This window comes from Schistocerca nitens, chromosome 2 (assembly GCF_023898315.1).
Source record: "Schistocerca nitens isolate TAMUIC-IGC-003100 chromosome 2, iqSchNite1.1, whole genome shotgun sequence".
NCBI lineage: Eukaryota > Metazoa > Arthropoda > Insecta > Orthoptera > Acrididae > Schistocerca > Schistocerca nitens.
Genome location: NC_064615.1, coordinates 988,582,798 through 988,596,824, shown reverse-complemented (window position 1 = coordinate 988,596,824; position 14,027 = coordinate 988,582,798). Strand labels below are relative to the sequence as shown.

The 14,027-nt window shown below is 42.4% G+C and overlaps 1 protein-coding gene across 1 annotated transcript in view; it reads right to left on the bottom strand.

The window, feature by feature from the left end:
- LOC126237314 (uncharacterized) overlaps window positions 1–14,027 on the bottom strand; it is a 158,230-nt gene that overhangs the window by 41,543 nt on the left and 102,660 nt on the right. Inside the window, exon 5 of the mRNA XM_049947279.1 lies at window positions 4,671–4,860. Coding sequence (XP_049803236.1) covers window positions 4,671–4,860 — 190 coding nt within the window. The remainder of the gene's footprint in view (window positions 1–4,670; window positions 4,861–14,027) is intronic.

Sequence of the window (14,027 nt, the reverse complement as noted above, 5' to 3'; positions counted from 1 at the left end):
GTTTTGCCATTAGTGCACCCAGGTTCGTCGTTGAGTACACCATCGCAGGCGCTCCTGTCTGTGATGCAGCGTCAATGGTAACCGCAGCCATGCTCTCCGAGCTGATAGTCCATGCTGCTGCAAACGTCGTCGAACTGTTCGTGCAGATGGTTGTTATCTTTGCAAACGTCCCAATCTGTTGACTCAGGGATCTAGACGTGGCTGCACGATCCGTTACAGACATGCGGATAAGATGCCTGTCATCTCGACTACTAGTGAAACGAGGCCGTTGGGATCCAACACGACGTTCCGTATTACCCTCCTGAACCCACCGATTCCATATTCTGCTAACAGTCATTGGATCTCGACCAACGTGAGCAGCAATGTCGCGAGACAATAAACCGCAATCGCGATAGGCTACAATCCGACCTTTATCAAAGTTGGAAACGTGATGGTACGCACTATTCCTTCTTACACAAGGCATCATAGGAACGTTTCACCAGGCAACGCCGGTCAACTGCTGTTCCTGTATGAGAAATGGGTTGGAAAGTTCCCTCATGTCAGCACGTTGTAGGTGTCGCCACCGGCGCCAACCTTGTGTGAATGCTCTAAATCGCTAATCATTTGCATATCACAGCATGTTCTTCCTGTCGGTTAAATTTCGCATCCGTAGCACGTCATCTTCGTGTTGTAGCAATTTTAATGGCCAGTAGTGTAGCTACGAAGTATATCAAACAGAAGAGTAAGACACATGTCGTCACTAAAGCTTAACAGTGTCAGCGATCATTAAAAACATGCTACAAATCGTTGACAGAAGATAACTTCGGCGCTCCCGATAGTTGCAACTAAGGAAGATGCACAACTGTCCGTTTGACATTTTATGTAATTCCCCCGACCACACACCACCATTCCAGCAGTTATTACGTCCAGACTGTCTCATGCAGCATAGATAATAGATACTCTAAACTGTGCTCGCAATTGCGTTTTCATTGGGATCTATTATTTGGAATTAATGGCGATGACGTTGAAAGTATCTGGCCCATGAAAGTCGATCTTATTTTGATCGAAGTGAGGTAATGCAGACCCCAGAAAATTAATCCACGACTGGAAGAAATTCAGTGACAGTACGTGGGATACAATTATTGGCATTCACAGTACGTAAATCACATGATATAGCCATGAAACTGATATAAAATTTCGCAAGAGAAGGAAGTAAAACTTGAATAGTGACAGGGAGAAGAATCTGTTGTTTTATGAATAGCGATGGTTCTGAATGAACACACGATGAGGTGACTAGTGAATGTAACCCCTGGTTGTTGTGGAAGCTGGTGATCGGTCGGGTATTGAGAAAGATGAGACCAAAACAGCCCCCACAGTTTGCACATACGCAGATTTTCCATGCTACTGGCACCCTAATGATGTTTTTTAGGGAAAAAAGAATTGACAAAATTGAAGGTATAGCGACAGAGGTCCATAACATTGAGGACACTTACTAGTGAATCTGCTTCAAAAATACGAGTTTTTTTTTGCCATCTTAAATCAATATTTAGAGCTTTATGAACAAAATGGTAGTTAAATGAATCGATTTAGTCATCGGGAACATCTTTTAAAACAAATTTAAATATATGCCTGTATATGTCAACGACCGTGTTTCCGCTGCGGTCGGATGTCAAATGGAGTCATTATTATTTGCGTTACCTAGAAGCGTGAGACGCGGAAAGAAACAAGGTTTCACAGTACAATTGAAGGAAAGTAACGGAAAGAGTTTAATTTGTAATTACAATAGACGAAAAAGCAGCTTTTCTCTGAGTTCCTTTAATTCGTTTTTCGGTTTGTATTTGCGTCTGTGAGAGCGTTTTTCCCTAGCAAAGTAAGGGTGTATCGAGTTGAAATTAATATCACGTACTAAGGTCTGTGGTCGCTTGACGGTGTAAAAGTTTTAAGCTTGTAAGTGAAGGCAGTGAGGAGTTACGGTCATTTATGTCGCATGTTTTCAAACACGAAGAGAAGAGACGCACCTTCTAGCCCAGTAGCTTAGTTTGCTTTGACTCTGCAGATGTTCGTGAATCGTTTAATGTATGCGATTCTCTCGCTGTCTCTTGTTTGAACTGGTCGCGTTATAACGGATCTGGTATTTACTAGCAGTGTCGCTTGTTAAAAGTGGGGAAGCAAACAGGGAAGCCGTGAAACGAAATATTCCGTAATTGGCTCAAAGTCGGTAATAATCATGGAAGCCGTGAAACGAAATATTCCGTAATTGGCTCAAAGTCGGGAATAATCAGGGAAACCGTGAAACGAAAAATTCCGCACTTGGCCCCAATACCATGAGAGTACGAGCATTAGATGCAGTTACTTGCTTTAATGATGGGTCAGTCAGCAGATGTAATTCTTTAGAGTTCTTGAGAAATGAAATATTCCCCATCCGGCTCCAACACCATGAGATTAGGTGCAGTTATATTCTTTAATTCTTTAGAGTTCTTGAGAAATGAAATATTCCCCATCCGGCTCCAACACCATGAGATTAGGTGCAGTTATATTCTTTAATAATTGGGGTCAGTTAGCAGATGTGATGCTTTAGAGTTGTTGGGACCAACTCCTGGCTGCAATATGAGACAAGCACTGATGGCAATTGATTGCTTGAGAGTGGCCGAAGGCGAAAACTGGGCTCTTGAGGCAACTAAAGAGGCCACAACAGCAAAGAAGAGCTAGAAAAGGAAGAGAGAAGATGAGGAACACAAAATCCAAGAATATAATGCAACTGGAGGGCTCTAAGAACAAAATAGGTGAGTAACAGATGAAATGTACCTTTAAACTGAATTTCCCAACAATCAAATTTCCTGACATTTTTATTTTACGCAAAAAAAAAAACAATTTGAGCTAGAGGTCTGAAATTTTTGTTGATATTTCAGGATACCATTTGGAGAAAAGTAGGCTACAGGCACCAGCTTACTATCACCAGGAGGAAAAATATACCCTTATTAATTATAAAAAATTACCTTAATTTTGATTGTGTAATTTATGTATTTATAGTATAAAAAGTATTGATTGAAATCATTTGATTTAATTCTGCTTGTTAGATAACAATAACAAAAATGTGATCACAAAGTTTTAAGCATCTAGTTGATAAGTCTATAGACTTCGAACATAGATTGGCAGGAAAAATTTTAAATTACTGACCGACATAAATGTTTATATAATAAAGTTTATATCAAAGCTATTGTGATTATTCTTATACCAAAATCTTCATCCTTAAAACACTTTCATTGTCCTAAAATATCTTTGTATTCAGAGTTCACATTATGCAGTTAGACCCTCATAAACTTTATGAAAATTGCTACTGTTTTTCCAGCGGTTTACTGGCAAGTTACCTTGAGACTGACGAGACTGTAGCGATTATAAACATCCTATAATAACGGGTATGTAATACAATAAACTACAATGTGCGTATGAAAAACTTGGGACCACGCATGATGTGTATCACATTTGTTGACTACAAACCTGATTTCGAGGAGGAACATTCCGGAATCTTGTATGGCGAAAGCTTTGCATATTCTGAAGGCTTTCTACAGTGGCTAGATGAAACGTACCACGTGATTATAACTGACGTGTAGCTACTCACGGAAACCCAGTATGGGTTGTAATTACCGTATGGTAGTGAAACCTGGTAGGTTTGCTTACACGTTAATGCGGAACCGATTTACGCTGGAAAAAATTGGTTCCACTTATGGTCACCAGGCGCAACTCCGGCGCTGTACAGCATTTCTTCGACGTCTACGGGGCTCAGACTGAACAAACTGTGTTAAGTGGCGGTTAATAATAAAATTAACTTGTGTCTTTCTTACTTATTTGACCTTTTCTGCCCATGTCCTGTTATTAATTCATTACATATGGAACATTGCCGTACATCTTTCTTGCATTCACAGCGCCAGATTTGCACGTGGTGGCCAAAATTGGAACTAATTCTTTTCCCATCGTAAACCTCTTCTGCATTAGTGCAATGGAACATCTATAAAGTTTCGATGCCATACGATAATTACACTATAAAGTGTGAGTAACTGCACTTTAAATATAACCACCTGGTAAATCCACAACTACAACCTTCACACAAATGTAATTAAAATAGAATGGGAATGAAAGTGAAGTTGCACAAGAAAATATGAAAACCCTACTGTCGAGGGGAAAATTGGTGGCATTTGTTTTTACATACAATCAGGGTATGATCATTACCGATTGTAACTAAATCAACAAAAAAGTAGTCCTTAGTACGTAACATTACTCGTCTGCTTCCACAGAATGTTGGAATCGACGTGACCAAGAGAAAAGTGCTGGTACACCAGGAAGATGCGGCTGTTCACACAACAGTCGCCGTGCTGCGAACGGCACAAGCGCTCTTTCGGACTACTCTAATACCCACCCTGTCCACAGATTTAGACTCGTGTGATGTTTTAGCTGAATCTTAATCACAAACAACTGCTTGAGAGCTGAGAAAAAATCATCTATTGAAGGACGTATCTTCTCTGAGAACAAGAATTGCGAAGAGTCTTTGTAAAGGGCTAAAAAATAATGAAATCTCACATAACTTAATCAACTAAGTGCAGAGTATACTAGACTGAAAATAAATATCTGCTTTTATAAAATAATAATTTAATATTTCTAACCTAACTGGTCATTCCAGCCTCAAACAAACTTACCGACGACAGAGAAATGTATCGTGTGTCGGCCGTTTGCCACACCGGCGAGATAACAGAAGTAGATGCCCGAATCCTCCTTTAGCACTGAACTTATCTTCATATCCAGTGTATCAGACTGATTGTTCTTCACTCCGCTGACACGGTCAAACGTGGAGCTTGTGTTCGGCTCGACTCCATACCGAGTAAGTATCTGTTGACAAGATTGATATAATCACCTGACTTAATGGTGATATGCGATGCAAGTTGTTGTTATTAGTATAGAGAGGCTGTTGTGAGACACTGACATATCGACATTACGTATGTTTACAATGTAATTTTATAGTGAGCAGCACATCGCCAAGCAGTTATCATGTAGGTGGAAAACACATGTCCTGTGAAGACTGTGACATTACACACAGAAAGCTCGCGCCTGAGATGTGTATGGCCCGCCGTCGGTCAGTGTGAAACCGCTAGCGCACTTGGATGCGTCGAACTGTCTAGTGACGGTATTGGGGTGTTCATGTGCACGGGAAACCCAGGCCAGGAAGATGGCGCCAAGTCTACTGTCTTTCTAATGTGTAGGTGTACCTGATTACAAACATAGTTGCAGAGTGCACTATATGTCACGTTAAAAAGCAGGATGCAATGATCAGTTGAATACCAATTTTATGCAGGTCACATACAAATCACTAAAAACACGTACACAAACTGAAAAAAATACATAAAAGACAAATAATTATAAATTAATAACAATTTAAAAAGTGTCACAACTGCGAACAAAATGTCAACTTAATGAGATCTTCGAGACTCATCTCGACACACAGGCACACACATGTACCCGCACATCCTTGTCAGCATTCAAATATTTCATTAAGAAATGATGACTATTCACAGATCAAGACAAAATTAATCAAAAAGATAAGATAGCTGCAAGTAACAGGAATGTGGTATGTTCAAGTAGACGTTAGTACACACAAATCTATATTTTTGGTTGTTTTTAGTTTTTAATAGTTTTTCCCACGTTCGAAAGAGTGCTGATACCTTAACTGTCTGCTTGATTAATGAAAACCGCACCAAGTGCTACTGAGAACTTTACTGAGTCCACCACCGATTTCGGTCTTTACATGGGGCGAGGTAGCGCAGTGGTTAGCACACTGGAATCGCATTCGGGAGGATGCCTTTCAAACCCATGTCCGGAAATCCTGATTTTTCCCTAAAACGTTTCGCACAAATTCCAGGGTGGTTTCTTAGAAAGGGCAAGGCGATTTTCTTCCACTTCCTTCCCTAACCCGAGCTTCTACTCCGTATCTAACTGCCTCATTGGCGACGGGACGTTAAACATTAATTTCCTCCTCGGCTTTTACGTTAAGCCATTTTCATGTGCTTTTCAAAATCGACATAAATCTGATAGACGAATAAATAATGTATATAATAGAAGACGAAAAAACTTGGCTCACACATGTACAGTGTAAGTATAAATAGATGATACACTTAAGCACCAAAGAAACTGGTATACGCACACGTATTCATATGAAGAGATGTGTAAACAGGCAGAATACGGCGCTGCGGTCGACAACGCCTAAGTAAGACAATAAGTGTCTGCCGCAGTTGTTACATCGGTTACTGCTGCTACAACGGCAGGTTGTCAAGATTTCAGTGCGTTTGAACGTGGTGTTATAGTCAGCGCACGAGCGAAGTGCGGATTTTCCAGTACGACCATTTCACGAGTGTACTGAGAATATGACGAATCCGGTAAAACATCAAATCTCCGACATCGCTGCAGCCGAAAAAAGATCCTACAAGAATGGGGCCAACAACGACTGAAGAGAATCGTTCAACGTGACAGAAGTGCAACCCTTCCGCAAATTGCTGCAGATTTCAATGCTGGGCCATCAACAAATATCAGCGTGCGAACCATTCAACGGAACATCATCGATATGGGCATTCGGGGCCGAAGGCCCATTCGTGTACATTTAATGATTGCACGACACAAAGCTTTACGCCTCACCTGGTCCCGTCAACACCGACATTGCACTGCTGAAGACTGGAAAGATATTGCCTGGTAGGACCAGTCTGGTATCAAATGGTATCGAGCGGGTGGACGTGTGCGGGTATGAAGACAACCTCATGAATCCATGGAACCAGCACCCGCGCGGGGTAGCCGCGTGGTCTAGGGGCCTTGCCACGGTTCCCGCGGCTCCCCCCGTCGGAGGTTCGAGTCCTCCCTCAGGCACGTGTGTGTGTGTTGTCCTTAGCTTAAGTTAATTTAAGTTAGATTAAGTAGTGCGTAAGCCTAGGGAACGATGATCTCAGCAATTTGATCCCACAGGAACTAACCACCAACAAACATGGGCCCTGCATCTCAGCACGGGGTTGTTCAAATTGATGGAATCTCTGTAATGGTGTGGGGCGTGTGCGGTTGGAGTGATATGGGACCCCTGATAGGTCTAGATATGACTCTGACGGGTGACACGTAGGGAAGCATCCTGTCTGATCACCTGCATCGCCGCGCGGAGTGGCCGCGCTGTTTTGAGGCGCCATGTCGCGGGCTGCGGGGCTCCTCCCGCCGGAGGTTCAAGTCCTCCCTCGGGCATGGATGGGTGTGTTCTTCATAGCATAAGTTAGTTTAAGTAGTGTGTAAGTCTAGGGACAGATGACCTCAGCAGTTTGGTCCCTTAGAAATTCACACACACATTTCACCTGCATCTGTTCATGTCCATTGCACACTCCGACGGACATGGGCAATTCCAACAGGACAATGCGACACCCCGCGATTCCAGAATTGCTACAGGTGGTTCTAGGAAGACTCTTCTGAATTTAGAAACTTCCGCTGGCCAACAAACTCCCCAGATACGAACATTATTGAGCACATCTGGGATGCCACGCAACGTGGTTCTCAGATGACATCTCCAACCCCTCGTACTCTTACAGATTTATGGACAGCCCTGCAGGATTCATGGTGTCAATTTCCTCCAGCACTCCTTCAGACATTAGTCGAGTCCATGCCACGTCGTGTTGCGGTTCATCTGCGTGCTCGTGGTGGCCCTACACGATATTAGGCAGGTGTGCCAGTTTCTTTGGCTCTTTAGTGTAAAAGATTGAGCAGTGCAACAGTAATTCCAAATAATGAAAAAGAACAAGTCATGTGGATTTCAGAAAAAATGATATGCTCAATGACATCGTGAGAAAAGTGGGGACGTCAGGATTACAATCTCCAGATAGATGCGAAAATTACAAATTGCGTGTTTTACCAATAAAAGGCTGTAACAGATCGTGCAAACACGTCTCGATCCCTGAGTCAACAAATGGGGACGTTTGCAAGACAACAACCATCTGCACGAACAGTTCGACGACGTTTGCAGCAGCATGGACTATCAGCTCGGAAACCATGGCTGGGGTTATCCTTGACGCTGCATCACAGACAGGAGCGCTTGCGATGGTGTATTCAGCGACGAATCTGGGTGCACTAATGGCAAAACGTCATTTTTTCGGATGAATCCAGGTTCTGTTTACAGCATCATGATGGTCGCATCCGTGTTTGGCGACATCGCGGTGGACGCACACTGGAAGCGTGTATTCGTCATCGCTATACTGGCGTATCAGCCGGCGCGATGGTATGGGGTACCATTGGTTACAAGTCTCGGTCGCCTCTTGTTCGCATTGACGGCACTTTGAACAGTGGACGTTACATTTCAGATATGTTACGACCCGTGGCTCTACCCTTCATTAGATCCCTGCGAAACCCTACATTTCAGCAGGATAATGCAGGACCGCATGTTGCAGGTCCTGTAGGGGCCTTTCTGGATACAGAAAATCTACGACTGCTGCCCTGGTCAGCACATTCTCCAGCTCTGTCACCAATTGAAAACGTCTGGTCAATGGTGGCCGAGCAACCGGCTCGTCACAATACGCCAGTCACTAATCTTGATGAACTGTGGTATCGTGTTGAAGCTGCATGGACAGCTGTACCTGTACACGCCATCCAAGTTCTGTTTGACTCAATGCCCAGGCGTATCACGGCCGTTATTACGACCAGAGGTGGTTGTTCCGGGTACTGATTTCTCAGGATCTATACACCAAAATTGCGTGAAAATGTAATCAGATGTCAGTTCTAGTATAATGTATTCGTCCAATGAATACACGTTTATCATCTGCATTTCTTCTTGGTGTAGCAATTTTAATGGCCAGTAGTGTAAATTCATTCTTAGTAACAATATGCTTAGTCGCTGCTGCTGCATGCTGCTGCGCATTGCTGTAACCCACATGGCAAAGGGTAGTCATCTAAAGAGGTGAATGCAAAACAGAGACCTTGACACACTACAACATGTCATGTACTCTAATCCAGTAAATTCCGTTCCACAAGTCAGATTCTGTATCACTTGTAATTTCTTGTTTAAAAACGCAGTCAGATAGCTTAGGTATCCATTGTTAGAGGTTCATTTGTTCGTGTAGTTTTTCATATTCAAATACGCAGTCAAATAGCTTACCCAAATACTAGTTTTAAGTTTTCATGTAACAATCTGCTGAGGGCTTAAGTGACAAGACGCACACAGTGTCAATCAGGTTAGATTCCGTTTACTGATATGTCAGGTTCCTTATCGAGTCACTTTTCATTAACGAACGTATGTATATTTGTTGTAGCTACGCACATATTAGTTGCATATACGTTACAACCTTCAACTTGCACTTGTTTCTTTATCCGTAATCCCCAAATAATACTACAATCAGTAGATAGATAAGCATATATATGAATGTTGTTAATTTTTTCCTTCTGGAACAAAACTGAGTTTCAAAATAATTAACATGTTAACTTCACTAAATTAGTACACAGGTTTCATTTTAACCTAACGGTTAACAATATTCCAATAAAACTACAAAGTTTATTGAATTTTAACTTATTATTTGATTAAAATCTTCAAAATATTGAGCTGGAAATATGTGTGGCTCACACGATAGTCATGTACTGAGAATGCGGCGCATCGGTACTGAAATGTTGCCAATCACTGTTTTAGATGCCACTACTACATTTGACTGTTACGAACTGAATGAAACACTACTGACCGTTTCGAAACTCCGTCAGTTTCTTGAGGGTACAATGCGAATACAGGAAACCAGATGGGTTCCTTATTTCTAGACTTTCAAAGAGATTGAAAGTTTACCGTCTAACCTCCTTGCCTAGGGACGCCAGATGAAAGTTGATGTCGTCAAGCCCTGAATGAAAATTGCCAACGGATAACTGGGGAGGGGAACTTGAGAGCGCTACCTAGAGAGCGTGCCCTTTCTGTGCGATACTAGGCAAGGGGCTGGAGGGCTCACACGCTGATGTGTGGGTCCCTGCATTCTATAGCTTTTATTTTAAATAAGTTCCTTTAACTTGACTTCTTTGTGATTTTTAAGGTATGTTAAAGATTGATGACAGTTGATTACTTATTTATTTTAAACATTATCACTCGACTTTACAGCGATCGCAGCAATTGTTTCGGTTTACAGATATTACAATTTTACAACTTATAGCTCGGGTATATTATATACTAATCTGCACGCACATTTCTACGGGTAAGACGGAATTGCGTTGGCCAAATGTATACCACCAAAGTCTCCCAATATTTTACATAGGACATTCACTATGTGAGGGGGATAACGGGCAAACTGGGGACCATATACTTTAAGACAGGGGGTCAAATTTCCGGAATTAAACGAGCGCATTCATTTCCTTACACAATCCGAAGCTGGAAATAAAAGAATTAGTACAAATATTCAAATACCTCTCTTCCATGCGTGAATATTGAGACAGACGGACTGAGGGCACGTCTGCTCACTTACTCGTCTTCTGTAACCCTCCTTGAATATGGCGGGCACCCGGAGGTCTTCCTGGGCCCCGGTGGAGGGGGTGGTCGAACCACTTGGCCGTGACCAACATCTCCACCCCAAATCTTATGACACTGGAAAGTCTTTGATTTTTACCTGCCTGTGCTGTCTCTCTGATCCCCTACCCTGGAGTAAGGTTGGCACTACTATACTACAGAACTACTTCCCAACAAAGATTTGGCCCCGCTTTACGGAAATGTGTGAGGAGGTTAGGAAAGATCATCTGCAGATTCACATTCACGTACAAGAAATGCATAATACACAACACATATAAATAGGTATTATGAAGCCTGATACGTTTCTTTCCACCCGTCCACATGGGTTCTGTTGCACCCGCGGCCGGCCGCGCCGTGTAATAAAATTGGCTGCGGAGCCGCCTCTGTTTCTATTTCCCGGTGCGAGCGAGCAGCGGATCCTGCTGCTTATACAGCGGAAACTACTGTACCGTTTCAAGATGTCTATTCAGCATTGTCGCAGTGCACATCTTCCTTTGTTTGATACTAGATTATGGACTTCTTGACAGATTACATTAGCCTGCATGGAGAACCATCAACTTACAAAGAAATAAAATATAATGCGCTCATGGCAATTAACGGCATGCTACGTGGTGCCAAGTAGCTAGTTGCAGTCGCCTAATATTCACAGCAGATACATTTATCGTTTGCAAAACTGTCCAAATATATTTTTTTTTTTTTGTAGCTACTTAGTATGCGATAAAACTCGCCACTGTCTAACAGAGCTCCGTCGCACATTTAACGGAAATCAACATACAGGTGAAAAACAAACGCTGAACGATGCAAGAATCAGTGTAAGGAGAACAATGGGAGAAGCATTCAATGAAAGTAAAGTTTTGCGAACCCACCTCAGTAAAAGTTTTTGTCTTAATATCGCTAAGCATGTCGAAATCATCTACCCAGTCACTCAGTGACAGTGTGGTCAAAACGGTTTCACTGTGGAGAATCATAATACGATTCCCCGTTTCAGTCATCATACAAATGCCCAAATTGCACATGCTGAGATAAGTGATCGCGGAACAGAAAAGCGGTTACAATCGCTTAAAAGTGGAAAGCCATGTGGACTAGATGAGATCTCTCTAATATTCTACAGTGATTACGTGAAAGAACTTGCTCCGTTTCTAGAAGCATTATTGTAGATGCACGAAACTAAAAGCCTATACCACTCACCATGGACTAGATGAGATCTCTCTAATATTCTACGGTGATTACGTGAAAGAACTTGCTCCGTTTCTAGAAGCATTATTGTAGATGCACGAAACTAAAAGCCTATACCACTCACCATGGACTAGATGAGATCTCTCTAATATTCTACAGTGATTACGTGAAAGAACTTGCTCCGTTTCTAGAAGCATTATTGTAGATGCACGAAACTAAAAGCCTATACCACTCACCATGGACTAGATGAGATCTCTCTAATATTCTACAGTGATTACGTGAAAGAACTTGCTCCGTTTCTAGAAGCATTATTGTAGATGCACGAAACTAAAAGCCTATACCACTCACCATGGACTAGATGAGATCTCTCTAATATTCTACGGTGATTACGTGAAAGAACTTGCTCCGTTTCTAGAAGAATTATTGTAGATGCACGAAACTAAAAGCCTATACCACTCACCATGGACTAGATGAGATCTCTCTAATATTCTATAGTGATTACGTGAAAGAACTTGCTCCGTTTCTAGCAGCATTATCGTAGATGCACGTAACTGAAAGCCTATATCACTCACCTATTATGACGTTTTTAGAGAACTAAAATCTCCTCTGCATAAGTCATCTAGGATTTCGAAAAAAGAGATCTTGTGAAACTCAGCTCGCTCTGTTCCCCCAGCGCTGTAGACATGGGCGCTAGGTTGACTCTATGTTCCTTGACTTCAAGAAGCCATTTCGCACAGTTTCTCATCGAGGTTTAGAGGGAAAAAATACGATCTCACAAATATCTGACAAGATTTGCGACTGGATACAAGACTACCTTGTACACAGAACTCAACACGTCGATCTTTACTGGAAAAAAAATCAACAAATCTTAGGGTGATTTAGGGTGCATCCCAGAGAAGAGAGAAGAGAACCGTTACTTTTTGCCGGCTGCTATGGTCGAGCGGTTCTAGGCCCTTCAGTCCGGTACCGCGCTGCTGCTACGGTGGCAGGTTCGAATCCTGCCTCGGGCATGGATGTGTGTGATGTCCTTAGGTTAGTTAGGTTTAAGTAGTTCTAAGTCTAGGGGCCTGATGACATCAGATGTTAAGTCCCATAGTGCTTAGAGCCATTTGAACCGTTAGTTTTTACAATATATATTAGGTTGGTGCATAACTTCGTAGCGTTTTTGTTTTGTATGTTGTTATTGCTTTCTATGCGTTTATTTATAGATTGTCATTTTTATTTTTAGTTCATTGTTGCTATTTGAGTTCACATATTGCCATTTTGTCTTTTGGAGATAGTGAATGGAGCTGTGGACGCTAGAGAATGGAGGCAGCCACAAACATCTACGCCGTGTATGGGGATAATGCCATTAGACAGAGCAAGTAAAAGTTTCCTTGTTTGAAGAAGGATGGTTTTGACATTAGTGGCTCTCCACGTTCAAGAAGACCATCGAGTTTGATGAAGATGACTTAAAAGCATTAATCCACAATGATCCACGTCAGGGTACTCGAGAACTAGCAAATGTGATGAACTGTGATCATTTCACCACCGTGCAACATTTGCATGCAGTGGGGAAAGATTAAAAATCGGGTGTGTGGGTACCGCATGCACCAAACCAAAATCACAGAAATCAGTGGGTGGCCATTTCTGCATCTCTGTTTGCTAGTCATCTATTGGCACGTGAACAACAACGACCATTCCTATCCTGTATCGTTACAGGTTACGAAAAATGGTGTCTTTATGCTAACATAAGGAAAATAAAGACGGTTGAGCCCAAACAAAGCAACAACTCCCTATATAAATTACCTGCATGCATCCATAAGGATAATGTTATGCACCTGGTGGAACAGCGACGGTGTGGTGTAGGCCTACTACGAATTGCTTCCCACTGCTGACATTTATTGTCAACAACCGAGTCGTCTTGCAGACGCAATCCATGAAAACGACCAGCAAGACTGCTTGAAGTGTGGGACTCGACGACAACGCCCGCCCGCATGCTGCGAGACTGACAAAAAACATTATACAGGAGTTGGACTGGGAAGTCTTTTCGCACCCACCTTATTCACCTGATATTGCACCATCAGACTTTCACCTTCTCCACTCTGTCTATCGAACAACGTTCAAGGATGAAAATGCGCTACGAACATAGCTCGATGAGTTCTTCGCCTCAAAATAACATGATATCTACAGTCGCGGAATCGAGAAATTACCGCAGCATTGGCAGACTGTTATAAATAGTGAAGGAGAACATATTATTGACGACTCAAGTCTGTGTTAGCTGGACCTATTGTGAAACCTCCTGGTCCTGGCGGTGGTTCGAGTCCTCCCTCGGGCATGGGTGTGTGTGTTATCCTTA